The sequence below is a fragment of the Strigops habroptila genome, chromosome 1 (genome assembly GCF_004027225.2).
Source record: "Strigops habroptila isolate Jane chromosome 1, bStrHab1.2.pri, whole genome shotgun sequence".
Taxonomy (NCBI): domain Eukaryota; kingdom Metazoa; phylum Chordata; class Aves; order Psittaciformes; family Psittacidae; genus Strigops; species Strigops habroptila.
Window position 1 is genome coordinate 61507174 of NC_044277.2, and position 27949 is coordinate 61535122.

General features: G+C 41.3%; 2 protein-coding genes across 2 annotated transcripts in view; both read left to right on the forward strand.

Annotated features, from left to right (window-relative positions):
* PARD6G (par-6 family cell polarity regulator gamma) overlaps nt 1-16818 on the forward strand; it is a 64826-nt gene extending 48008 nt beyond the window's left edge. Inside the window, exon 3 of the mRNA XM_030491028.1 lies at nt 14019-16818. Within this exon, the coding sequence (XP_030346888.1) occupies nt 14019-14878 (860 nt within the window). The 3' untranslated portion in view covers nt 14879-16818. The remainder of the gene's footprint in view (nt 1-14018) is intronic.
* A 1107-nt stretch (nt 16819-17925) lies between these two features.
* BLOC1S4 (biogenesis of lysosomal organelles complex 1 subunit 4) lies at nt 17926-26186 on the forward strand. Its single transcript, XM_030491042.1, has 5 exons — nt 17926-18197; nt 18605-18676; nt 19727-19828; nt 20593-20727; nt 24499-26186. Exons 1-5 carry the CDS (start codon nt 17985-17987, stop codon nt 24598-24600), a joined length of 624 nt encoding a protein of 207 aa, XP_030346902.1. The 5' UTR covers nt 17926-17984; the 3' UTR covers nt 24601-26186.
* Nucleotides 26187-27949: the final 1763 nt, after the last annotated feature.

Consider the following 27949-nt stretch of genomic DNA (forward strand, 5'->3'; position numbering starts at 1 on the left):
TAGAAGTACTGAGGCACAAACTTGTTTAAGCTGGTAAACATAGCTGCTGCCTCACCAGTTGGTGACATTATTTCCTTCTGGATATTCCCTGTTGGCTTGCAAATCACTGCCAAGGTATATAGAGTGACTCACTTCTTGTAGTGCTTCCAAGATGGAAATTCTTAAGTCTAAGCTTGGAGGTGACAATAGTAATATTTTTTTACTTGTTAGGTTAGGGGTTGGGGTGAGCCCAAAGGTGACACATCCATATCTAGTAACTCGCCAGCTAGCAGCTGCCTTTCGCTTATCGAGTGGATTTGTTGGGGCTGGCTTTCTGTTTGGGAAATGTGCTCAGACGGCCCTGTAGTTTTAGGAAGGTTTTTGTGTTGTGCTTCAGCAGAAAGCTCCCATTGTGAAGGAGCTCAGGCTGACTCTGCATAACATGACGAGTCTCCTACGCAGCACCCTCCCACAGCCTGTCAAACCAACAGCGCGGTGCTGGCTCCGCGCGTAGCAGCAGAGAGCGCGCTGGGAGCTATTGACTAACGTGATTATGAAGCTAGGAATCTCCTCCTTGCTTCCTGTGGGCTGTGTAACACAAGAGCAAGACTTTAATTAACACAACAATCTGAAGCGAGCGAAAGAGCAGAGCTCAGCTAAAACAGTTTCCCCAGCTGTTTGGGCAAGCAGATGATGTGAAATCTGGCATGTTAACTTTACATTGGTCTTTGACTGATCTGAGAGGCATAAAACCAAACAGAACAGTGGTACTTTCCTGGCAGAAATGTGTGTTACACATGAGATTCTACTTTTCATTGCCTGGTGTTTTGATATCTGCAAAGCCTAGCTGGTCTTGAATGCCTCACCACTCTTTCAGAATACTTCAGGTACTCTTAGGACCAGGATTTTCCACTTGTCTGTCTTTCCCAGACAAGCAGGTGATTCACAGCCACAGCCTTTTTCCCTGTTTTCTTAATCTTTTGTACTGTATCTGTGTATTAAAAGGTGGAGACTAAGGGCTGGAGGTGATTCCTTTCAGCTAACCTATCATTTGACTTGCCATGGCCAAAGGCTTGACTTGTGTGAAGTGAACTGAGACAAAGGCAAGATGACCTGTCTTGTGTAGAGTTTTAGTGTAGTGATCTGGATGTTAAATTGCATCCACACAGAAGGAGAAATTGGAGCTGAGCAGATAAATACGATCTGGATGGGTAAAGGGGAAAGAAAGCAAGGAAAAAAATTTTCCTACCTCTGTATTTTATTTTTTCCCCTTGCTGCAGCTCCCTGGATTAATGTGGTGTTAGCTGCGAAGCCAAGGGCAGGTGTTGTTAGCTTTGAAACCTGTCTAACCTGCCTCCTTGATGCTCTATCTGTCCCTCACCATGGGAGGAAGCACTCAGATCTTTTCAGTTTCTGCAGGAGGTGCCCTGTGTTGGTGCTGTGCCTGAGTGTTGTACCAAACCCTAAGGTTCTCCACTTCCGTTCTTGGCCGCCTTAAAAGATGTCCATCAGGCTTAACATAAGCACAAAGCAAACTTCTTTTTAACCCTGAGAGTGAGTTGTTGGTTCTTAATGTTGATTTCTACACTGCAGCTGCAAAACTTTGTGGAGTTAGTAGACTTTAAATAAGCTGTTTCATTAGCTACTGTATTAAAAAGTACATGTTAAAATACAGCACAACTTAGTGCTGAGTGTTTGTATCCTCAAGAGCATCTTAGAAAGGAGACACATTGATCACATCAACCTATGAGCCAGTGTTTTTGTTTTATATAATGATTAGTCTTCACTTTTCATGTCCTTGGAAGAGGTTGTTTTTTTCTGAAGATAGAATGCATCATCAAATAAAAATTCTTGTCTTGGTCACCACTTGGCTCCTGTTGTGGGAATTTAGTATGGATTAGTAATACTGCCTGATCTTACTATTAAAGATCTTGCCAATTCCTGATGCTGTCTAGCAATTTAAGAGAGTGAGGTGAGGAAAGACATGGAAAAGGAACAGTAGGCTTTTGTCTAAAGAAAGCTGAGGGGTTTTTAATTCACCCTTGTTTTGCATAGGGGGAGGGGAGGTATGTGTGTGTGTGTGTGTGTGTGTGTGTGTGTGAAGACATGAACTGGCTGCTCACAGTAGTACCACCCTAGGAAGGACTGAAAGTGGAGGAAGGTCTCCCAACTAGAGACAAGAAGTGGTGAGCTGAGGTTACTGGTAGCAGTCAGTGTGTCTGGGCTGGGATGCAGCTTGTATCAAAGCTTGCCGGAGTCAGCTTAGCAAGCACTTGCCTTTTGTATTAGGAGGGTGCTTCTCTTGAAAGCATTCTTGGAAACAAGCTATGCCGTGTAATGAAAATAAGTCCTAACGTACCGCATCTGTTCTTTCCTGCCTTTGAACCGTGCAAGTCCCTCCTCCTTCCTTTAAAGCTGGCTGGGCTTTGCGTAACCTCTGATGTATTCTCCAGGTTTATAGCTTAACCATTCTAATGGGAGCTTAGTCCCTCATGAACACTAAGTTTTTATTTTTAGCACTATGGGATCCACAGATGAAAAGTGCTTTATGTAATTAGCCCTCTTGTGTGGGATGCTTTTCTTTAAGGTGACTTTTCTGGAACTTACAATGGTGGCAAATCAGTCAGTGCACACTGGAGAGTTGCGTGGCTGTGGTCTGGCCACAACTAAATTTTTCTGGGCGCAAGAATAACCATGTCCCAGCGTTGTCCATGCACTTCACTCAGAGCAGAGATCAGCCTGTGGATACTGTATGTTCTTGAAGGTATATGTCCGCCCTTTCCCCCCAACGATGTGCCTTCACAAGCAAATGTGGTGATGACTCAGTGTTATCTTCTGTGCAACAGGAAAACTGAGATCATGACGGGAATTCCCAGTGGCAGGAATACTGGATATACTTGAGCATGGCACTGGGAACATCCATTCTGTTCATAGTGGCAGGAGATTGCTTTTTGCAGAAAGGAGGGCTGTGCTTAATAACATCTGTGTTTAGTACCTCTGGAGCAGCAGTGCCATCAGAGACTTGCTGCTGCTACTGGCAGAGCTATGCTTTCATTCAAAGTAGCTTGTTTGGGTAGAAGCTGGAGGTCTGTAGTGTAGTGTTTCGTATAACTTGCTGGTGAAATACATGGAGAAATACATGGAGTAATACATGGAGTATGCTCCCCAGGAGGCATATTGCTGCTATTCATTAAGGAGGTAAAATGCATACTGAGCCCTGAATCGGGTTCAATAAGCAAAGAAAAAGTTTTCTTACATTTGAGCAAGTAAATGTCAGCTTTACTTGCCGTGTGTCACGTTTTGTTCTGGTATCACGGAACCTGATCTAATTCTTTAATTTCTGAATAATCACTTTCTGTCTGCCACTCCCTTGTTTTATCATGTGCTCACAGGAAAAAACACTATTTTTTTTAAAGCAGAAGGTACACCAGCCACTAGGTTGCCACACTCACATAATGATGGGGTGTCTCAAAAACTGTTTGAAGAAAGAAGCCAGGTTTTTTAAGTGGTGTAAACATCACTGGTGTACTTTGGGGTTTTTTCTTCTGCTTGTTTGGTTTTTCAGTCTTGCAGATCAGTGCTTGATATTCTAAGAAAGAGAAGCTTCATCATCCAGTTAGTGGTCATCTGAGGGCTAGACCCCTCAAGTATTCAGGTCATGCAAACATCCACAGCTTTTGGAGAGTCCCTTCAGGTGCAAAGTTTGCCCAGGCCGCAGCCTTTAATTACTTTGTGTACACAGTTGGGCATGGAACCCTAGCCACTGGTAGAGAAAGGAACACAGTGTTACAAAAATTGTGTTGGGGAAATCACTTGGCCAGTAACTCTACACAGCTGATCCTTCCACCAGCATTGCCATGATCCTTTAAGCTGCTTTTAAGTAAAACATGCAGTTTTTACTGACCTAAGTGGGATGAGTTAAGTGCCTCTTGCTTTCTGGCGCTGGCCAGGAAAGGATATTGCTAAAGTAACAGATATTAAAAGTAACAGATTTATTTTGTTCTCAGCTGGAGAAGCCATGGTAGTTGTATTTGAGACAAGGCTTCATTTCTGTTTTGAGGAAGAGGGGTGGGGACATGGCTCTGACCCTCTTGCTTCATACTGTTACTGCTGCTAAGGAAACAAGGTGGTAACATGCTGCTGTAGCCCAGATAAATGCTGCCATCTCAGCAGAGGTTATGGGTACCGCATGGTACCCATGGTGGGGTGGGGTGAAAACGATAGGGATTATGATAAACTTCACATTGGTAACTTGTGAGATACAGTTTTAATCTTTAAATATCCATTGCTGTGCTCAAAATAAAGGTGTATTGTGGAGCTTATCCCTCCATCAAGGCAACCAGCACGTGCTTGACTCTGTAGGGAGGATGTGCATGGGGCAACTCCCACACAGGCAGACCTCCTTGGACTGACTTTTTTCAGCCCTTCCTTACCCTGTGGGCAGGGGCTGGAGATATACCAGTATCAGTGTTCAGCTGGGGGCAGCTGTGCGTTAGGGATGGAGTCGGCATTTTGTTCCCCAAGTGGGGAGTTCTTCCCAGCTGTCTCTGTAAGGTGGATCAGCTCTGCACTGCCTGGTGCAGGGCTGGGCCTATTGAGGAGCAACTGAGTTCTCAAGGAAAGCAGCACTTGCTTGTGCCCCCATGTTTAATCAGGAAAAATGTTATTTTGCACTCTGCAGGCAGCTTTTACTGCTTTGTGGCCTGTCCTTAGGAAAGAGGGCTTCCTGGTGTGCTTTGTTTATATCTAGAGGCAATGGTTTCCATTTGTGAGGTGAGCAGCCTTGTCCTCTGAAAGAGGAAGGGTGCCGGGGAAGTCAAGTGTTACAGACACAATTTGAATGGTAATAGTTAGGTCATGCTCTTGACTTTGCTTCTCCTCCACATTAGAAAACAGACCATTAAATAGATTCCTATACAACGTACGTGCTTTGTGCCAGCAGTGCTTTGAGGTTGCTCCTCCCTTGTACCCCGCCACCTGGGGGGTCCTCATTTTTGCTTCGCTGCTTGAGGCTCTTCTTCCATTGCGTCATTCCCGTGTCTGAAGCATGGGGTTGCATTGGCCGTACTCCCTTGGTGCGTAGGATACTGGCTCCAACTCGCTTCTGCCAGGGCTCAGTGCCGCTCCTTCTCCTGCCTGCGGGCTTGCTCCTGCCCGCCCTGGCCTGCTCCAGCCTGGGGAACAGGGGACTAGAAGACACGTTGTCTTGGGCAGTGCTGCCTGGTGGGATTCCCACAGCTCCCCTGCCCCACCAGCCAGAAGGGCACCAAGGTGCATCCGGGAGGCTGCAGGTGGAGGTGAGAGCCTGCCAGTGCCATAAGGCCCGGGGCATCCGGGGCAGTGCTGCGTGGGGCTGATGAGAGAAGGTGCAGCTGTGCAGAGCCTTGCGCAGGGCTGGCCTAGGAGGGGTGTTTGTCCTGTGACTCATCCGACTCCAGCCAGCAAGTTTGGGAGACTCCCAGAGGTCGCGACTTGAAAGACAAGTGCTGTAATTAATTTCTTATGCCACGCTTGTTTGGAAATCTTTTTAATTCCACGATAAGAGGCAAAATCTGGACTTTGTTTACGATCTGCCAGCTTGGAGGCAGGAACCAGAAAAGTGCTTTGTAAAGCATTGTAAATGTGTTTTCTCTCCCTCCCCACCACTGCAGGATGTATGTGGTATTATCACACCACAACAGTGAAGCTATCAAAACATGATTGTGTCCTTTTTTTTTTTTTTTTTTAAGAGATTAAAGAGATCCTAGAGGAATTTTAACTCTGTAAAAACACATCTTTTTCTGAGAAGATGTGGTAGCAACTGTTTAGAACAATCCAGGGTAAAGAGTGGGGAAGAGACAAGAGCACTCCCTATTTCTTTGAGGCTTAACTCTTCATTAAATATGAACTTGTCCACAGTTTGGGGACTTTTAGTTAATTTTACTGGGAATTTAGACGTCTAAGTGAAAAGGCACTTCCTAGTTTACCTGTCTGAACTAGCTTGGGAATGAATAAGGTGTTACTCAGCAAAAGAATGCATGAGAAAGAAGTACTTAAGAATAGAAAACAGTTCTTCATGGTAGTACCCTTGTATCTGATAGATTTAATGTTTGCAACCATTGAATGTCCCCACTGCCACCTTGAATAAGCTACTAGTGCTCCCAGCTCTGGGATATGTTTTCTTTCTAAATAGGAAAACCTACATGCATGCTACAGAAATGTGATTAGCAGTTACCTGAACACAGGATGATAGATGATTCTTGATCACTATCAGTTTTGCTTTTAGCTGGGGAGGGAAGAGGACAGGAGAGGAGGAGAGTGCCTGGCAGAGAAGGTGAGGGTACGTGGCAGAAAGCAGCAAGAGAGAGTGTAAAATACCTGGTTAGATTCAATTTCCCTTGGGTGAGATACAAGCTGTATTAGTTGTTAGCTGGGTAATATAGGTCCTGCCTTCCCAGCATTGCTCAGCTCTGATGGCTCTTGAGCAGAACCCTGGAATGGCCTTTGATGCTGACATAGTTCCTTCTGAAAGGAGGAAAGGACTGCTAACAGCAGTGACTGTAGGCTGACAGTTCTGATCAGGTTCAGTACTGCAGCTCTTCAAAAGCTTTTCCTTCGACCTCTGCTACACACTACCTTTATTTTGTGCTGCCTTTCCAAGCTTCATTTGCAGCTTCTTCTGAGACTGAGGAAAACATTTTTCTTTTTTGTTAGAGGTACAAAATTTGTATTCTGAATGAATACGGTTCTGAGGTAAATCTTTTATCATTGTTATCATTTTTGTGGTGGTTTTCCAAATATTGCAGCTGTGAAAAACAGAATGGTATTCTCCTGAATTTGCTGTTTGGTTCAGTCTCTTAATTCTGTTTACCTTTCTTACCTTCCATGCTTTAGACTTGTGCAAAAAGTAACTATTTTTCTACTACCAGTTGGGAAACAGTTATACTCAGTACTTGCAGAACACTTGATAAAATATACCACTTTTTTGTGTCATTAATAAGATTTTTACTGCAGTGCATAGAAAGAGTTGTTATAGCTGGGTCTCTCATTTTGCTTCGTTTTGTTTTGCTTTGACTAACCGTACACATTTTCTTTTGTAAAGAAGAGATTTCCTTTGTGCTTGTGTAGGGAGCAAAGGGTACTCCCCTCAATTCCCTGATCTTCTGAGTGAATGGAAGAGTGTGTTTGTTGCAGGTAAAAAATGGAGTGGGTGAAAAAAAAATAATTAAAGGGTTGCTTTTTAATAACTTTAAATGTTAACATTCATGATGATGACTTGCTGAAGAGATTGCATGTAATTATAGGTTGGAGAGTGGTAGTTTGGGGTTTTGGAGGGTGTTTCCCCCCCCAAGCATCTTTGAATAGGATTGATAACCACCCTATTTTGATACCATCAGCTGAGTGAATACAATTTTTGATGGCTGTTGGGAGATGTTGGATACATGTTGATAGGCTTCATTTGTCAGGCTGTGACCAGATGGAGAGCCACTTACACTTACAGGTAATGTTATTACTCTCTGTGTGCATCACCGACCCATTACTGCTGCTGGGTGTCTGCTCAGCACTGACTAGCCTGGGAAACAGTCTTGCCAATAAAGCCACCATAGCAGCACCTGCAGCCTTGAGATGAGCATAATAATGATTGATGGCTGAGACACGCAAGAGAAACATGACTTTTCCCAAATTCCCACTGACCCCCTGCAGGAAAAGGGAAGTACTAACCAAAACAACAATGAAGCCAAAGCTCAAAACCAACAATTTTCTAATGCTGCTATAACATAACCTTGCAAATGTGGTTTGTGGAAGGAAACAAGGGGAGAAGGGCTGTTTGTTTCATGTTTGAGAGAGAAGTCACATGTGAAACTTACAGGAATAAAATCCTGTCAATCCTAGTAAACACTATCCAGAACTTTACCAGTGAAATTTGTAGTCCTGTAGCTGGCTTTTGGGCTAGTTTGGGGAGCTGGGTTTGGATGTTTCTGAGGGCAAGGATAGCTTTGGGAGGCACAGTCCTGGATGCTTGCTTTATGCTTGGTAGCACCTTTCTTCTTCAAAGTCATCACTTGTTTCATGGGGCAAACTTGCAGGTCAAGCAACAGCTCCTGCTCTTTCGAAGCAGTGCAGCGAGTCAAAAATAGCGAGTCTTCTCTTGAGAAGGGAAGAGGTTCAGCAAGGGAATGGTGGCCTCTGATGACAAGCAGTGAGAAGTGCAGGAGGCCACACCAGCAGCGCAGACTGAATTCCCAAGAGGTTGTCTTAACTCTCAATGCAAGCAGCCTAAAAATGTTTCTTATGCATGTCTGACACTGAAGAGAGCCTGGCACTTAATGCAATTAAGGTTTGCTTGCTCTAGCATGCTAAACCAAGGAACGAAATAATGTTCACTTTCTTGAAAGAGGTAGGATATTTTAAGTTCATAAATGTGTTGAGAGTAGAAAGACACGTTTCTGTTCCTCCGTTTTTAATCCTAACCTACTAATGAATGCTTCCTAAGCAGGAAGGCAAATTTATCTTCTTAATACTGAATCACTATAGAAGGAAGGTTGCTTTTTGCCAAACTGCAGTTTACTAGGTTTAGCAGGGGCTAGACTAGAGTAGGATGGTGTTCTCAAATTTTCTTTCTAGTGCAGTTATTTGGTGACATTTCTTTTAAAAAATGTCATTGAGTTTATAGCCTACAAACAAGTGTTTAGAAAGCCTTGTTTAAGAAACTAAAGGATTGAGATTAAGGATCTCAAGGATAACATGCTCTATTGTTAATTTGAATTTGTCTCTCTTAATCTTGTTTGTGCTTCAAAAGCCCTGTTGAATGTCATAGATAAACCATAATGTTTAGGTAGTCTTCTACATGTTGAGGAGATTGTGTCCAGTTCCTTGTGATATGAAGGGAAAGAGAGGAGTGTGTGTGTCTGTGCATGTGTGGAATACATGACTTTCAATGGAATAGCAGCTACAACTACTTTACCTACTATGTGTTTTTCATATTGGTTCACCCAGAGGTTGTTGGCAGCAGCAATAGCTGGATTTTTTTTAATATTCCTGCAACACACAGAATGCAATGTTAGCATTCAGATAACCTTATTTTTCTCCCTATTAAATGCTCCTTGATGAGTGATATTGGCACTGGACCTCCCCCCGAGCCATAGTTCACTTCATATCTGTTTCCTCTTAAATCCCTTTGCCTGTGGTCAGCCCTACAGGTCATAGACAAGAGACTGCCAGCTTATTTGTTGTCTGATTACTTTCACAAATGCTTTTGGTTTTAATCTGAGAAAATAAACACTGAATGCAACTTGTGTCAAACATGGGCAGTGTTTTGTGGCTGGGACACAGAAGGTAGAAGGGTTAAACATGACACGTTCTCTTGAAACGGTTTTATGACTGCTGCTAATTTGAGTGCTCAGTATTAGAGATCTGTTGGATGGAGGGGTTACCCTTCACTATTAATGACTCATTGGCCTCCTTCCCAAGCTGCCTGAAGTGCTGCTCTCCCTAGTGGAAGTAATTTTGTCTTTGAAGTACTTTCCAGAGCTGTCAACTAATGTTCCACAGTTCCCAGAGGAAATAATAAGCCATGAGTGCATGCACACTGAAAACGTAGAGTCTGAAATGAACTGTTCCTATAGGAGCCTGGCAGTCTGCTTCTCTGTGGAATTCAGCTTGTTTATACAATCTTATCTGGCTAAGCTTTGGTATTTCATCTGGCAGGCAGTTCCTATGAAAAGCAGCTGTCCAAGCAGTGGGAGTGGTGCTCCTGGTGGTTTTTTCAGAAGGTCTATAATTTCTTGTTTCATGTAAATTAAAGAAATACAATACTCTTTTGGCTACAACCAGATGCTCTAAGCAGTTTTCTTTCCCTTATAAATAGCCTTTTAAGTATGCTCTGCTGTTATGTACTGTATAGCTTAACAATAGGATTCACGATGCCCACCAGAGAGGTATAATGTATTCTGTGAAGTCACAGGCTGACTGCAGAATGAAGAATAACTTAAAGATGTTATCTTCTATAACTTTCCAAATATTGGGTTATATTAAAAATAATATTCTGATAGTAAAATATCCATGCTTCAAAATGAAAACCTCCTTTAATGGGTTTTACTGTTGCTGGACAAGTGGAGGTAGTTCCACCAGTTAAGAAACAACCGAACAAAAACTCTAAATAAATAAAAACCCACCAAAAAACCAATGCCACCACTACCACTGTTGTCAGGAAAGTGAGCACAGGTATATCTCTGCATTAAGAGATCTGTAGCATATATCATCTCTAATAGAAAGGTCCTCAGGGATAAGTAGGTAGTGACAACTCTATTAAGGGGAAAAAAAAAAAAGGCGGCAGTGCATATTAACAGAAAGGATGCAGCCAAAATGCTTAAGGTCTTGTGTAACTCACTGACAGATAGCAAAATGTTTTTTAACATGCACTGAAAACTGAAGCTTTTGGCGAAAAGAATTGCAATAATACTCAGTGTCTATAGAAGAGTCTGGGGTATTTTGTGTGTAGATTTGGGTTGTGGTTTCAAGTAGGAGAGAACTGGAAAGCTGAGGAATCCTCCAATTGTGGTAAATGTTGTTCATCTCTTTTTACAGGAACAGTATTTTCAGTAGGAAGCAAATTACGAGCACAAGTAAAATTGAGGTCCAAGCCTGCCAAAGTTTAGTGGTTATCCAGGATTATCCGTGCCCATCATAATGCATCTTTGACTGAAAGCACTGTAGATGAAAAAGCTCCATGTAATATGCTTCCTTCTAAGAAACGGGAGTCACATTCAGCACCTAAGAGACTAATTCTCCTTCTGTCACCTGCATGTAGCATTTCACTTAGGCCTAATTGAAGACACAGGAAAACATGACACTCTGTAAAATATGAGGATTTAAGCACTGTTCAGATGTGCCACTTGATGGCACTTCTGCCAGTATGCATGAAGATTTCTGTAGACCTTTTGCTCTGTAAAAGGAGAACTTGCTATTGCGACAAATGAAACATGAAAAATGAGCTCTGTCTGGTTCCATATGGTATATACTGGTCTTCACTGAGACCTGGCATCAAGCACAGTTTGTTTCATTAGCTGAAATGGCATTCCTGCTTGAAATCCTATATGGTGAGAAACTCAAAACCTAACAAGAAGAGGCTGACCTTCATTAAAAGTGTGTCGTCGTAAATTATACAATGATACAGGTTTTATTTCAGCCTGACACATGCCACCTGAGCAGTCTATTACTGGAAATAGGGAATACACCACTGTGTGATCACCTTCTCATTGATAAAAATGAGTGATGTTGCCTGACTTCTCTGAGTACCCTCATGAGGAAGGAAAATTCTTTTCATTGTGCTAGGGACTGATGATTTTCTGCTTCCAGAGCAGCAGCTGATGTTAAACATCAGTAGAGATACTTTGCTCTGTTCCTGCAGCAAGAGTAGTGGCTCTAAATAGCATGAGGGAGTGGGGGAAACTGTTTCATTCTGGGGTTTAGTTATTTAATTTTATTTGTATTTATTTTAAGGTGGTACTCCAAGCAAGCGTAACTGCTAGTGAGCAGGTTATCTTGAATAGAAGTAATGTAATAATCCTCGTATTGTCAAGGAGCATGTATTCTGTACTTGAACTTTTTCTAGAAAGTAGAGTTAAATGGTATTTTTTCTTAAAAGCTCTCCAGATTAGCTCTCATTTCTCCAACCTACAGGTTGGAGAAATAAGTTTTAACACTTTTATCTGTTAAAACTGGAACTTCGTCTTTGACCCCTACAAGATTACATATGAGAGAGCTGGAAACAAAATGTGTGACACTGTTTTAAAAACCAAAATTCCAGTCATCAACAGGACATGGAGTTCATTTTTTAACATTCTCCAGCTCTGGAGTACGAAATCCAAGAGTGGTCAATGGTTCAGCACTGAAAGTTGCCTTTATCCCTTGTAATGTAATCCCTGCTTCTGCCTGGTTCGTATTTGGAGGAAAAAGATAGCATTTTTGTGGTAAGCTGGGCTTTTTCTTATGAAAGGAGGTGGTGGTTTTGAAGCTGCTCAGAGGTTAGGAATGCTGACAGTCATCTGGGGAGACAGGTTAGTGGGCTGAGCGCAGGTGAGGAGGTCACAGGCGCAAAACAACCACCTCTTTTGTGCTGTTGTCCTGGTGGTGGTTCAGCCAAAAGAAGCTGCTTCAGAAATGACCTGTGTGTGTCAGGAGGACCACCGTACTTCTCTTGTGACATTACTACTTGATTATCCCAAACTTGCCTGTTGTGAGAACTAACTGTCCAGGTTGTTAATTTAAGGGGAAGAAAGCAGTGTTGTAAATGTGTCTTCCCAAGCTAATTGTTTGGTAAAGCTTTTGCAAGTCTGCCTTAAAGTAATTCAGCTAACATAGGGAGAGAATAGTAACCCGGGTGCTTTTAGGGAATAGATGGATGACTAGGACATGTGTTTCATTTTTACCTGCAGTGAAAGAAATTGCACTCTCCAACCTTATTTTTTTAGTCTTTAAGGGATGCAGCTTTTGTTTTGAGTTTGGTTTGCCAGTACTGCAAGAGATGGTCTTAAACACATAAAGCCACATGAAATTTTGATCACCATCTTAATCTGGAATTTTGGGATAAAAGTTGTCTTGGTCTGTAAGGTACAGCGCTACTGTTCTACAGTGCTGTGTTTCAAGTGAGGAGGAATTTCAGTTCTAAATCAGAATCCCCAAGTTGTTTTCATAGGACTGTCACAGAAATTTATCAGTGAATTGTGAGCGTGAGCAGGATTTGGTGTTTGAGGCTGTGGCTCTGCACGACCTGGGAGTAGGCGAGTATCACATTAAACACAACAAACTTGTCTAAGGACTCTTTATTTCACAGAAGCTTTTCCTTCAGGATGACTTTCTAGATGCCTTGTGATGTCCTCAGTGTTAGTATAGCCAATGTAAACAAGTTGTAGGGGGAATGCAGAAATGGTCTTTCTGAAGTCTTCGCATTATTTTTTTCCAGCCCAAAGGGCTATGTAGGATCAGAGAATAATTTAACCCTCTGGAGGCCAGCTAATCCAACCCCTTGCTCCAAGCAGGCTCAGTTAGATCAGGTTGCTGTTTCACACTTTTTTTAGTGTCCTTTGAGTTGTTTAACTTAATGTTGCTTAGTTGAAGTCTGTCAAGAATATGCCTCGAAGGCTTACTTGAAAATACGACCTTGCAAGAAAAAAATAGTCATTATATGCTTATTTTTACTAACACTTCTTTTTTTAAACCTTTATCAGACAGCGGTGTTGTCTTTCTCAAACATTAGGATTCAAGGTTAATTTGTTGGAGATAATTTTCTTAGTGGCAGTTCTGTAATCATACTTTTGTATTTTACTGCTCATTTTCAACAGTAGAATAAAGTGAAGGTCTATTAGTTTGTCTGAAAAGTGTTAGCATGCTTAAACCCCAGGTGAAATAATTTTCCAGCTAGTATATGCTTCATGTTTAAGATATGCACAGTATTTTTAATGTGAGGTGCAGTGATGCATTTTGTATGCTAACAGCTTCATGACTAAGTACTTTTTTATGCAAAGCACAATCTGAGCTTCTTATGGGGAATAATTTGTCATATTACTTGGCTGATTTAAAGCTGATCACTTTGCACATGCCCTTGAGATACCACTACAGAGACTGAAGTATTTAAACAATTCCTTAAACAGCAGACCATAGAAAGAGTGCTTTCCTGCGGATCTTCCTTGCAAGGGGGGGGAGTGAATGTGTGAGTCCGTGTTTGTTCTGTGGTCCTTAGCATGTGAACTAGGCAGCAGAGCAGTTTCTTTCTCCCTGCTTCTTCTACTGGTCCTCTTGCTTACACAGAAAGTTGAGATTCAGAGGTCTTTTTCCCTCAAAATATGGAAGAAATATGGGTAGTCATTGAAAACAACTCATTCTGAATGTTGTGGTGATGGACATGAAATGAAATGAAGGTTAGAGTAAGTGGAAGGATTCATTTGATTTTTCCATATTATTAGGAGTGTGGATTCACTGAGCCAGATTGAAGAGGTAAATGCCCTGTACGTTGTGTTATTCTCTGTTTGATTGATACATTGGTACTGTTTCTTTTTCAGATGAAGTAGACTACAGCAATTTTGGGACCAACACACTATCCAGGAAGAAGAAGGCTCTGGTGACTCTCCGCAATGACAACCTCCGGCGGCGGCCTCACATTAACATCAGCATGCCTCATGATTTTAGACCGGTGTCATCCATAATCGACGTGGACATTCTTCCTGAAACACACAGGAGGGTGAGGCTGTATCGACACGGGTGTGAGAAACCCTTAGGATTTTACATTCGTGATGGCACCAGCGTGAGGGTTACCCCTCATGGACTAGAAAAGGTACCTGGTATCTTCATCTCTCGTATGGTTCCTGGGGGCTTAGCAGAGAGCACAGGCTTGCTGGCTGTGAATGATGAAGTCCTGGAAGTTAATGGCATTGAAGTAGCAGGGAAGACTCTCGACCAAGTCACAGACATGATGATTGCCAACAGCCATAATCTTATTATCACAGTCAAGCCAGCAAACCAGAGGAACAATATTATTCGGAGCAGTAGGATGTCCGGTAGCTCTGGCCAGTCTACAGACAGCACTGCGAGCCACCACAGCTTGCCTACATCACACGTGCTGCAGAACTTCCACCCTGATGAAATGGAGAGCGATGAAGAGGCTGACATTGTCATCGAGGGCGGTTTGGAGCCACAGCACATTCCTAAACTGCACAGCCTTACTTCCAGTAGCCTCTCTCGAATCAACGGCAACAGCCTTAGCCACAGACTTCAAAGGGACCTGGTGCTCAACAACAACTCTGGCCGAGAAAGCAATGGCAACATCCACAAATTACTCAGTTCCTTAAAAACTGATCCCCGACACAGTCTGGTTATCCCCAGAGGAGGTATCGAGGAGGATGGAACAGTCATTACACTTTAGTAGCAATTCCTGCAAACTCTCCTTTCAGTCTTAAGTGCCAATTGGGACAATCGACTGTTGCAACAATGTTATGCACTAAACAGGGAGTTGGTATTCTCATAGACCTCACAGGTGCAGAAAATTGTTGCTTTCTAGGAAACATGGCATCTGGAGTTAGACATAAAACCATCATGCACTGCAAAATTTGTCAGGAGAAAGCCAGAGTGTAAAACCTGGTTTGTGTCCCAGCCCTAAAGTGAGAACACAAGTTTGCTTTAGTTGGTATAAATCTAAGCAGTCTTACAGGCTACCAATGGCAGTGCTACATACATGGGTTTGAATGCATGGGTGGATGTATTTATACATGCATGTATATGAATTAGATTTTAATAGTAACAGACATGTCTATTTGAAGTGGAACCTGGTTTTCTTCTAATACCAGTTTAAAGAGAGTGCTCCTTAATAGCCATCCCATCTTCTGCCGTTACTTACAGACCTTCCACTAACTTGTTTACATCATATTTGCAACCTTATGTCTAATCCAGACAAGCTTTTTAGACATAGCAGTTTCCTCTTCTGGTGGTAACAACGTTAGGGAGATGCTGCAAATACATTTTCCAGATGAAACTATGTATATGTATTTTTAAAAGCGTAGGGAGGGGATGGAGGAGGATGTTGCTGTTACTGCTGTGGGTGCAGCACCACCTGCTGTTCAGAGGCAGGCCTGCCTGCAGCGCTGCAAGAAAAACGTGACGTTAAGGGCTTAAAACTAGGTTCAAGCACCGTTATGTGTAAATGTATTCTTTTTCGATATTTATTAGATAATACCTCTTCCCCTCCACCCCCCATCATCTCTCCTTTTTTTCAGTATCATGGTTCATGTGAGTTTTAGGGATGCAAGCAATTAGGTGACACAGGTGGCAGTGTGCTAGGACTGTCCCCTTCACCTCACAGCTGACACAAGTCCTCGCTGTGCCTTTGGGGCGACCTAAACCGCAAAGTCTTTCCTTAGAAAAGATTGTCTGATTGCTCTACAGAAGAGGGATGCTGACCGACTGCCAAAACCTGACTTAGAATAGTTCTGTTATTTTTGGACTCTTCTAGTGATAAAGCTTAATGTCTGCACAAGATTTCTGGAAACTTAAAATATACTGGATGTTTGCGATGGTCAGACATCCTTACTGGATGCTGGCTGGTGGGTAACCAGTGACTGTTGAGTCGATTAACTGTCTGCTTCTGAAAATGCCATGAATCGATGAAAGTGGTCTAATCTAAAATATTTTGTTATATCTTGGATCAGTGTAAGGAACAAAATATAAATGTTTTACAGTGTATTTTTCTACTTTTAGCTTGTGTCATTTGCTTTTTGTTTTTAACTTTGTAGTACATTAAAGCTTTTTTATATGGTGGAATAGACATTTCTTAAATATTGTATGGAGATGAAAACTCAGAAGTCTTGGTTTGAAAAAGTTACATTCCATTTTGGAATCTGTAATGGCTGGACAAAGGACAGAATACCTGTGGAACAACCAGTCTTCTGCTCATTGTTAAATATGTTTGGGACATTAAACTTAGTTTTAGATTTGCTTTAAAAGTTTATTTTAAAATTCTTTCACTTACTCGAATTAAACCTTTTCTAGGTATCACAGCAGTTAAAGAGCTGTACTTACTTTTCCCAGCACAGTAAGAGTAGAACATTGATCGTGTTCATCTTAAAACTGTGCTTGTGCTTTACCAAAGGTTTTCATTTTTTAAAAAAAATCTGATTATTGGTGCAGTAAAAAAACTGAATAGCTGGATGTGCTTCAGTCAATCATCTTAGCAGGAAAACTCTGTTACACATTAAATAAGACTACTTTTGTGAATAAGTGGATTTGTCTGGCTGAAGTTACCTGTTTTACCTTATTTAACTGATGAAAATGTGACCTGTCTGCAATAAAATGTGCACTGTCTTACTTCTACGCTATATCCTTTTCTCTGTGCTCGAGCACACCTTTCTGTGGAAGTGTCTCTCTTCCCTGTGGAAACAAGATACCTTGTTTTGATGGGTCTTCAAATAAGTAACCACTTTAGTACTGATTATATCTGTACCAGTACAGACTTTGATCCCTCTGGTTGTTGTTAGTGATACCAAATTTCTTTCTGTAATGTTTTTAACCAGTACTGCTTTTACTAAAGGGTACTGTTACATTGATTCCCATGGGAACCAAGTGGTTTTGCAACACTCACTCCTCATAGGAGCTTGACACCTCCTGGCTTGGAGGAGCTGGCGTAGTTCTGGGTCCTAAGGGAAAGCCCACACCTCTCTGGATTAGTGATATGCTGCCACACTGGAGACTTCTCTGTGTGACTGTCCAAATAAAGTGAGATAATATGGAAATACCCAAACTCATCCAACTGATTCGTCCCAGGAAGTAGGAAACATAAGTTGCATTTCACACATCAGTGTGAAATTATTATACCCAAAACACGTTACAAGCTGAGAACAGCAAAATATTGATATGAGCTTTAGAGCTAACACTTTGCAAAATAACTCCTAAGGCTTGCAAACATTTGATGCAAATAAGACAAACAAGGCGGAGGGGCGGAGCTTCTATTTTTGCATATACCATATTGGTAATTGAAACTAGCTGTACTTTCACATTAACTCCTTTCCCAGCACAGACCGGCGCCGGCAGAAACCTCTGTGAGGAAATGGGATGGAGCCGGTCCTGCTTCACGCCCCGCGGCCCGTTGGGGTGTGAGGTGAAGCTGCTGGACGGCGCTTTAAGCGCGGGTGGCTGCGGGAACGCGGGCACATCAGCCCCGCTCCCAGGGCAAACCCTCCGCAAACGTTCTTGCAGGAGGAGCCGCGTTTCTGCCCCCGGCTCCAAGGGCACGGCGGGGGCAGCTCGGAGGCCACAGCCCAGGGCCGTGAGAGGCAGCGGTCCCTGCGGCGCTTGAGACTCCGGGAGGCGGCACCTCCGTGCTCCGGCGATAACATTCGGCCGGCCCCGCTCTCGGCATGACGGGCTGGGTCAGTTCGCGGGGCCGGGCCGCTCCCAGCTCCGCCTGCCGGGAGTGCGTCTGCGCCGGCCCCGCCACGCCCCGGCCCGCCGGCGGAGGGGAAGCGGAGGGAGGCAGTGTGATGGCGGCGGCCGCGGGGCTGGGGGAGAGCGCCGGGGCCGAGCCGCCGGGCGCTTGCCCCGGCGCGGACAGCGGGCACGTCTCCCAGAGCCACAGCAGCGCCTCCGGCCTCGGGGAGCCGGAGGACGAGGACGCCTCGGAGGCGTTGCTCAGCACCACCGCCGCCGCCTACTCCGCGTACCTGCTGGCCGACCGCAGCCTCTTCAGCGATCAGGTGAGCGGCCACGCCGCGACGGGGCACCGGCCGGGCGCCTCTGCGCCGCACCGGCCCTGCGGCCCGGCATGCTCCGTTCCCCGGGTCCTTCCCCTCCCTCGGCCCCGCCGGCGGGTGTCCGGTGCATGGAGCCCGGCTGCCCCGGCCGTGCGGGCGGGGGACGGTGAGGGGGTCACCGGCCTTCGGGAGCGGGGCGGCTGAGCACCCTGCGCCGATTCCAGGCTCTCGGAGGGGTTTTGTGCCGGTGTGTCGAGTCACTGCGCGGTTCCTAGCCGGGAGGTGGGGAAGCCGGGGGTTGCTGTTCAGGTGGTGTTAGGCTGGCTGGTGCCTGGACTCGGAGGCTTGCTTTGGGAGAATCTGGGGGTTTGTGTGTTTTCAGGTGTCTTTAAAGGGTTTCTGTTTTGCAGATAGAAAGCTTAGACAAGAACCTAGAAGATTTGCTGACCAGAGTGGATGAATTTGTGGGAATGCTGGACATAGTATGTATAACTTGTGTGTACGTGTGTTTTCGAAGTCAGAATGCAGTTTAATGTCTGCTTCTGGTTTTAAGTGCAACAGAGATAGGAAGCAGCCTTTGGTCTTGTCAGGTTCCAGTAAGCATATTTGGTAATTAGATAACTTGTTTTGATAATTAGATAACTCGTGGATGAAAACTATCAGACTTTCATGTCCGAGCAAAACGTGCCCATATACCTCTATGGGCTATATAACTTTAAGCTATAGAATTGTATATTTTCATAATTGTATATTTGTCTGTGTACATACATGGAGCTCTGTTTTAAATGGCGCAGTGACAGATGTTTAAAAGAACAATATAATAGTCTGCTTCTCCTCTAAAATATGTAAAGACCTCCTCTGTGGTTTTGGTAATCAAAGTATCTAATCAGAGTTGCCAGACCTCCAAAGCTAGATTTATCTTTAGGGGGCCCTTTCGTCAGAAAGGCATCTTTGTTTTCGCTTTTGGGGGGGGGGGGGGTGTGTGGAACTGGACAACTGAATGGAAAGTTCCTATAAGCTGGCACTGGTGTTACAGGCTGTCATTTAAAGCGTAGCACATGTGATTCCTCTGTACTACTTAAAGGGGAACTTCTCTCTGGGGTTTTTTTATAACAATAAAACGAGATTTTTGTATACAGTTAAAACAAGATTTTGTGGCCTGACTTTTTTAGCAAAGCTGACAAAAGTACAGGTAGCAAAATTTAAGTGAAAAATTTAGTTTAGTGTATTTGACTGCTTCAGTGTGTCTTGGGAAATGATCCATCTCTTAGTTTTGTTAAGGCTGTAGCAGCCCATTTTTAATATAACTATAAAGGTAAATATTTTTGTCTATGCAAAATAAATTTTCTTCAAAGTTACTTACTAAACTACACAAAGAAGTTAGTTTTAATCTAGTATTTTTATATTAATCTTTTAAAACTATGAGTTTTAATCTGTTAATTGGAGTTTAGTTCTAGTTTCCAGAATGAAATTCACTGAACATTTTGTTTTATTCATCAAAATTTGTGTTATTTCTTTTGAATCATCTTTAGATTCGAAGTGATTCCTCTCAAGTTGTCAATGAAAGTATACCTGAAATTTACACAAAAGCTACAGAAATGAGACAGATATACAGGAAGATTGACAACCTAGAGGTATGTATTTAATATCTTCTAGACGTATTCTATTTCTTAGCGGGGGGGACTATCCATGATGTCCTGTGATTGTGTGTATGTGCATGCATGCATGCGGGGTGGGCTCAGATCTATTCTGTTCTCCATGACAATCTGGGTTCAGTGCTTCAGGGTTAATAAAGATAACACAATTTTTTCAAGAATTACTGAAGACTCAGGTTATTCTATTAAAAAATATATATATTTTTATTTACTGTTTAAAGCAAGACAGAATTTTTCAGAAAGCAATAATACCACTTTTTCTTCTTTTTATTGGGTGGGGTTTTTTTCTTGGTTTTTTTGGTTGTTCTGGTTTGGTTTCTGCTATAGTATCCTTCAAAATTATTGTCTTAGGAGCTATTCGGGTACTAGTAGAATGAAAGGTCTGTTGATCCCTGTTAAAGCTTCAAAACTGTGATTCAGATCCTTGGTCCCACTTTCAGTAGAAAGGCAGGTAGGAGTCTAGATACTAAGAAGTCTAAATTAGTTATTTGAAAGGCAAATAGGAAAAAGAAGACTGATGATTTCATTACATTTAAACTGGTTTTGCAGCCTTTTAAGTATTGCAAGTATTTTTTTAGCGATAAAATGAACTTGTAGGTAGAAAGGAAATAATGCATGGAGGTTTTGACTCCTCATTTAAGTAATGGAACTTTCACTGCTTTTGTGCAATACATAATCCTGTTTTAGTTTGTTACTGGAAAAGTTGGATTTCTTTTGTTTTGGGGTTTCTTTTTTCACACTAGGCTTTTGTGAAGATGATTGGCAATAGCGTAGCTGGACTGGAAGAACGGGTCATAAAAGCAGAAACAGACCTTGGAGCTTTTCCAAGCACATTCAAGAAAATCTTGCACACAATCAGCATACCATCCTTCCTTAATGTAAGTCAACTTTTGTTCCCATGTGACCAGCTTAGTTGCTCTGCTTACCTGAGTAGGTGATTAAAATAATGGTAAGTTTGTTACATGTATAGCTGAATTTAACTGTAAAACTTTTATATTCTTTATTGGGATTTTGACAAAGTTCTCAGACTTAATAACAATAATAATAATAAAAAAAACCCTAAAAAAAACCACCAACCCAAACAAGTGAAAAAAACAAACAAAAAAAAAAAAACCCCAACCCCAAAAAACCACCTTGAAAATCACAAATTCCTAGAAGGATTTATGTAACTTTCCAAAATAAGGCTGAATACACAAAGAAGAGACCGTGGAGGGTACAAACAAGCACATACTGCACAAGCCTTTGTATGAAAGCACCCCTGATCTCTGATGGTATGCAAAGCAAGTTGGAAGAGCCTGTACAGACAAAACTGTTAAAGAATCGTACTGCATTGATAATATCACTGCAGAAATATTATCAAAGAAGGAAATGAAAGCTACACTGGACACTATTTTTACAATAAAGGTACTATTTATCTTCAGTCCACACCGTAAGCACCTTGTTAAACTTTATAGGGATGCAGTTTTCTCTCTCTTCCCTTGTTACTACATGTGGACTGTTTCTCTACAGAAGACTTGAGGTGTTCTCTGTGGTATGCTTCAAAGAGATGCCTTGCCTAACTTTAAACTGGCATTATGCCCTAGTCTTAAAATAACTTTCTGGTTTTAAAAAAATAAAATTCATCTGAATACCTGATGCTTCTTGGCATCACCTGCCAGTAGACATCTTGTAAGTTCTCCCCCTTGTGTCTTGTCAGCTCCCAGGCTCTTTTCTTTATCTTTTCCTATATTCGTCCTGTATTAACTCAGGTTTCTGTATCATAATACTGATGAGAATGCTGAAGCAAAGTAGGTTTGCTGAGGGGGAGAGGAAGATGGCTGTGGCTGAGGTATTTGTGTTCCTACATATTGCGAGCATGTGTGTCAGCAGAGAAAAATAGATATGAAAAGGATATGTATTGTCTTGTTAAGACTCAGTTCAGGAAACCTGTTCTTCAGTGCAGCCTTTAAGTTGGTTAACTTCTCATTCCTTCATTTTCTTTGGTGTTTAGGTGTAGAGTGATGTCATCTTTTCTTTTTTAAAACAACAGCACAAAGCTGCTATTTATGCGCCAATTATAAAACCAAACAACTGCAGGAGTTGCCTTGAAGAATATTCAGCAGTATTTTTCATTTTGTTGCTCAAAACAGTTGTCAACCACAGAATTAGAATCCTCAATTGAAAAGTTTGAAAGTTCTAAGAAAGTGCTTTTGGTAGTGTTGCTTGGGAGCGCTTTGTCAATTTAGCAGTTTTTCCACATCAGTAAGGTGGAAAGTCTATGAAAGTGTCAGTAAGCTGAACCTGGCACGTCCAGTGGTTTCTTCATCTCAGTCTGGCTAGCAGTAAAATCAACACTCAACTTACTGGCATTAATTTAGTAACTAAAAAGCAGGTCAGTGTTCCGCAGTGGTACTGAGTATTGTGTAGTAAAATACCTATTTTCACTAGTAAACACAAGCATGTCTGAACTAAAATGTCTGAGGAGGTTTCTCCTCATGCCTGACATGGAACCAGCTTACTCAATATATCAATGCTTTGGAAAAGGAGGCTACACCAATGTAGGGATTTTCGCTGTAGCTGTAGTTCATATTTCACTGCTACAATTTGAATTTAATCAAGTCCTGTCGCTCTCTTCTCGTTTAAATGTATCTGTTTCTTTACCCAAAGGATATACTTTGTATTTCTCAAGCTGCGTATTTGTAATCTCGCATTCAGATTTTGCCTTAAGTTCTTCCCTTGTGAATACCAAGCAGTATAAAGTACAGTACTGTAAAACTTCTAATATCGCTAAGGATGTAGACTTTCTCAAAAGGTAAAAATGTCTCCTGAGCAGCTGCAAAAACAGCTAATCATAAATGTGTACTTAGGCAACTGTGGGTACTGTGCCTGCCTATGAATTTCCTCACTAGATTGAAATTATCCCCTTCTTGCACATGCGCAAATATAGCACCTCTTAAATCAGTGTCAGGAGTTGCAGAATACCCGTGGCCCTAGTTTTCCTTGCTTGCCACGTGTTTTCTCACGGGGCAGTACAGGATAGGAAATAATTTTTAAAAGCAGAACATTGATTTCTAAGATTGTTCTTTAGATTTGGCAGAATTTCTGATATAGAGAACATTTTAAGCTGACAGTGGAGATTTAGATTAGATATTAGGAAAAAATTCTTCACTATGAGGGTGATGAGACACTGGCACAAGTTGCCCAGAGAACTGTGGCTGCCCCATCCCTGGCAGTGTTCAAGGTCAGGCTGGACAGGGCTTTGAGCAACCTGGTGCAGTGGCAGGTGTCCCTGCCTGTGGCAAGTGGACTGGAACTAGATGATCTTTAAGGTCCTTTCCAACCCAAACCATTCTGTGATTCTATGAACATTGGTAATATCCACTATTTATAGATCTGTTTGTATTTTTTTTTTTATTTCATTACAAATTGAGTGGCAAAACAAGTTTATTTCAGAGAAAGTAATGATACTGTAAAGTTAAATACAAATATAATTTAAATGTCAGAAAAAAAAAAGAAAAGATGACATCATTCCACACCTAATCTTTTGTATACAACAGGAGAATATGTACTTATTTCATATGGAGTGCAAGTATACAACTCAAGTGAATATCAGAAAAATTACACTTAGCTGTTCTGTAGGTATGCTTACTTACATCCTCATTTTTGTACTGCAAAAGCATTCCAAACTCAAAGTATACTAATGGTAATTGGTATACTTTTAACTTTTTTATTGGTGAAGACTCTAATTTCCTCATCCCAAGCAGACAAAAAATGTACCTGAAGAACTCTGCAGACAAACTGACTGAGAGGTCTGCAAAATAGTTCATCAAAATCTTTTCATGATCCAAAATCTTTTTGTGAGTCCAAAATAATTTTCAATGAATGAAGTCTTGATTGCAAGCCTTCTATTTAAGACCATATATTGAAAACATACTCTGGGTCTGTGTTGCAGTGCAGTGTTATTTACGTGCAGGAAGGCTGACATGATGGTCAGTAGTGGTCCTTGCTGTTGTCTCTTAAAATGAGCCATTTGGCATAGCAAAACAATGTACAGTTAGTATTTAAAAGAAATATGTACACTTTTCCTAAAAAAAACCCAGAGTAACAGCTGTTTTCCAGTCCACTACTGTTTTATTTTTAATGGTATGTCATAGTACAGATGTTCTAACATATACTTGATGAATAAGCTCAACAGGAGCAGCAACCTTCTTGAAAGCAATGTTTGCTAAGTGTGTTTCTATATGAAACTTTTTCACTAAGAAAATGAGAACACAGGTTAGGGTTAACTTGAAGCAGCTGAAGAGAACTCAAAGGCTGGAGCAGGAAAGGTAAAGGTATAGGGCTCTAGAAGGATGAAGGTAACAACGACTATACCTCAGCTGATGTATACAACTATACATCAGCTGGAAAAGATTACCTGTTTGGCTCCTACAAAGCTGGCATATCATACACTTTCCAGGACTGAGTCTGTTCAGGTGATAGAATGCCAAAGGTCAAAGGCTGCTTTTCTTCACTAGCATATGCCAGACCCATCTGAGCTATGATTAAAAATTTGCCTGATGAAGAAGGTATGTCTTTACAACTCTTCTTGTTTTGCATTTAAGCTCTGCAGGCTTTGTTTTAAAACTTGCCTTTTTAAGAAGGCGAAAATAAACTTATCTAATTTGCAGAAATCATCTTCCTCACGACAACAACAGACCCTCTACGAACCTCCAGTCCTCTTCAAGACTGAAGACTATTTTCCGTGTCTTAATGAAGCGCCTTACCAATGATTTTTGCTTTGGGATTGATATGAATCAGCCAGAATAGAGACAGCCAAGTGAACAAAAGAAATACTAGCCTCAAAATTGCTGCATTTTTCAACATTATTGATGGCATATTGTCATTCTGATTCTCATTGTCTTCCTTCAGGCAGTATTTTCAGGTAATCTTTGTTTGTGTACATTATTTCAAAAGTCTTCCTAAAACACAGTATAAATTTTCAGATTATTTTGGAGAAGGAACATAAGAATACTTCTTCTTTAGGTTTATTTTTTTCCCCTTTTTAAAATAGAGAAATAATAGGAAACAATTTTATATATAATTTTTTTAACACACAAATACTTGTGCTGCTGCAAGTGTAAATAGCTATACCACAAAGACGTGGGCCTTTGTTTTTTGTTTGTTTGATTGTTTTTTCTTCCCTGGAATGTACTGATCAGGTTGTAAGAAAAACTATGCATAAAATAATCTACTCCAAGTTTTGGAACCTGGTCCTTGCAGTTTGTATAGAGAAATGCTCTACGTTGGGATGTACAGGTTGTAAGAGGAGGACTTGGAAGATCGGCGAGGAGTCAAGAGCATGGATCAATGCACATGGTCTAGTCCCAGTTCACAAAGCAAACATCCTGCCCCCACTGATGATCATCATGTCACAGTAACCTGAGATTCTAATTATTGCAGCATTGTATTGTTTGATGTGTGACCAGGTGGGCATAAGATAAATATATAAATATGTATATATATATATATATGATTACCTGCTGTCAAAGTATCTAAGTTGAGGCAATGATGTCCCTGGGCTGAGTCTCAATCAGGTGCCTGGCCAGACTGTCCCTCTTCAGTAACCCTCCATGTGGTTACTGGGATTCCCTGCTGGTTGCGGTGTGAGTGTATTATCAATAAACTAATAGCTATCTAACCCCTGTTGTTGTGGTCTTGCATCTCACCTGACAGTCTCAAACTGCACCGTTGTTTCTGAGAACCTTTTTTCATACAGCCTCACACAATGCGTAGCAGGTATTAATCATAAATTGTTGTATTCCTCTGAAAGACAATTTTGTCACTGCTGTTTTACTACCAATATAACTCACTAGAAATATCCAAAATTCAGATTTCAGGGGAATAAGGAATGCATAATCAACATGCCTGTTGATTTTGTGCAAGCACAGAAAAAAGTATGCAGTTGTAGAGCAAGGATTATATATTAATAGCTAAAGCTTTGAAAACCGTATGGTCTTGTCTAAATAGTATCTGAAGCAACATTTAGTAAAAATTAAAACAAAGATTGTGAAGTCAAAATTAGTAGGTTCCAAAAGCAGTTCTACTGTAAAACTTACTTGAATTTTAACATAAAGAATCTAAAAAAATTGTTACATGTAAACGTGCAGAAAGGCAGAGCCATTTGACTTTGAAGAAGGACTTCCCCCTTCTTCCTATACTCCTGGCCTTCATAATTAGTTCGCTATTTAGGTGTTCTACTGCGGCAACAGTTGCATTTCCAAAAGGTGCCATACTTTTCAGTCTATGCATAAATAGCCCGTGAAGGCTTATCACTCCTCAGTGAAATCTAATGAAATGGCTACTTAGTGTAGCAACATAAGGCTACAGTGGAATACTCTTAAGCACACTGATAGTGACCTTACAAAACATTTTAGAGTAACTTCAGAACCGATTTCTAATGAAACGAATCAATTTTTGGCAACTTTGTCCTCTGCTTAATGGAGCTAAAATGCAGTTATTTTTAAACAGATTATAGAATTTAAAATATTAGTAAAGATCTCAGCAAGCTTATACAGCTGAGTATTTGTCATGCAATACATAAGAGAAAAAATTCACATATTCTTAAGTGGGCATTATGTTAAACAGTTGTTTGGGGAAAAAAAAAAAGGATACATCTTCAAATCCCACTGCAGAAAAATCATGTAATTCCTGTAACTAGTACAGTTCTATGTTTGAAATGCTCTAAAATGTTTTTATTACTGAAAATAATGGACAATACATGGAAGATTTATTAAGGAAACGCTATAAGATTACAGACCGTAAATTGTGGCTTTTTAAAAATAAGTGATACAGACTAATAAGGTCACAGTTCATCTGTGAACTGCTGTCTAGAAAAGTTACAAAATTAAGGTGTTCTCATGGTGCTGACAAGACCTACACATGCACTCTGCTGCTGAATTTGTACTGCTTGGCTGACTCCTTCCTTGTTTATGGTCAGTCTCGCCAAGCGGGAGTAGCATAAACAAAATCCCAAGTGTTCACTCTCAGTAAAAGACTCATGAAATGTTCCTTTAGTCTGTCTGTTGTTGTTAACCTTGTATTAGTGTAAACCCAGTAATAACCATCTTATGAATTAGGCTTGATAGTCACTGTATCTGCCAGCTGCAAAAAAATATAAACCTCAAAATCACTGATACTAATATTCATATTCCCAGAAGCTGTACCTGTATCTTTCCTTGAACAATGTTTATCTACTTTTATCCTCTTGCTTGGGTTCCAAGATACAAAGACAGTAACAGTAGTGCTATGTTACATTTTTTTAACATGAAGAGCTTTTTGGATAGAACTGCTGTAAAGCAGGGCATCACTTTTAATGAGGTGAGCTGCTAAAAGTTCGTTACTGTGTGTGTGAAACCAGCTAATGTTTAGTATCATCAAAAAGGTGAGCACACAAATCTTACTTTTATGACATGAAGAAAATGTTTTAAAGTTATCCTAGCAGAGATAATGCTAGAAATTTTGATATGGCTAGGTACATTTTAGGCAAGTGGTTGGACAGACTGTCTGATTATCAATCTGATAACGCTGTGGCTTGCTTACTAGAAGATACCCAGCCTGTGGGAGGAGGGTTGGAACTAGATGATCTTTAAGATCCTTTCCAACCCAAACCATTCTATGATTTTATAGCTGTTTAAGAGGTATGTATCTATATAACAAAAGCTCCATTCACAAGATAGGCAGGGTGGACTGAATGTTAGAGGTCCACAGTTTTCACAGCTCCTGGACAAAAACTGATGTCATCCCTTTTACCTAAATATTTAGTTATATGATAAATTACGCAGGAAGTATGCACGTGAAGATTGATATTTGTATTTAATTGTTTTTGGACCTACACATTTTGTTCCACTGTGAGCAATGCTACTGCAGGTGCTATAAAGCCCAAAGAAATCACAGAAGGCTGCACAGATTTGATGATTTATCTGCCCAAACAAAATAATAAATTGTTTAAAGATGCACTGGATTACATTGGTGTTATCAAAACCCAGAGCAGATCATTACTTCTGCTGAAAATAACCTTCAAGGTTAAGTAGTTTCACTTGCAATACCAAGAAATCAGTAGCAAGCTTAATTTGGATTCTG

Excerpts from the sequence above, each read along its gene's own strand:
- BLOC1S4 (XM_030491042.1), top strand. The coding sequence starts at position 17,985 with ATGGCGGCGGCCGCGGGGCTGGGGGAGAGCGCCGGGGCCGAGCCGCCG. Across the intron at positions 18,677-19,726 it reads TTGTGGGAATGCTGGACATA|ATTCGAAGTGATTCCTCTCA; the intron begins GTATGTATAACT and ends AATCATCTTTAG. Across the intron at positions 19,829-20,592 it reads GGAAGATTGACAACCTAGAG|GCTTTTGTGAAGATGATTGG; the intron begins GTATGTATTTAA and ends TTTTCACACTAG.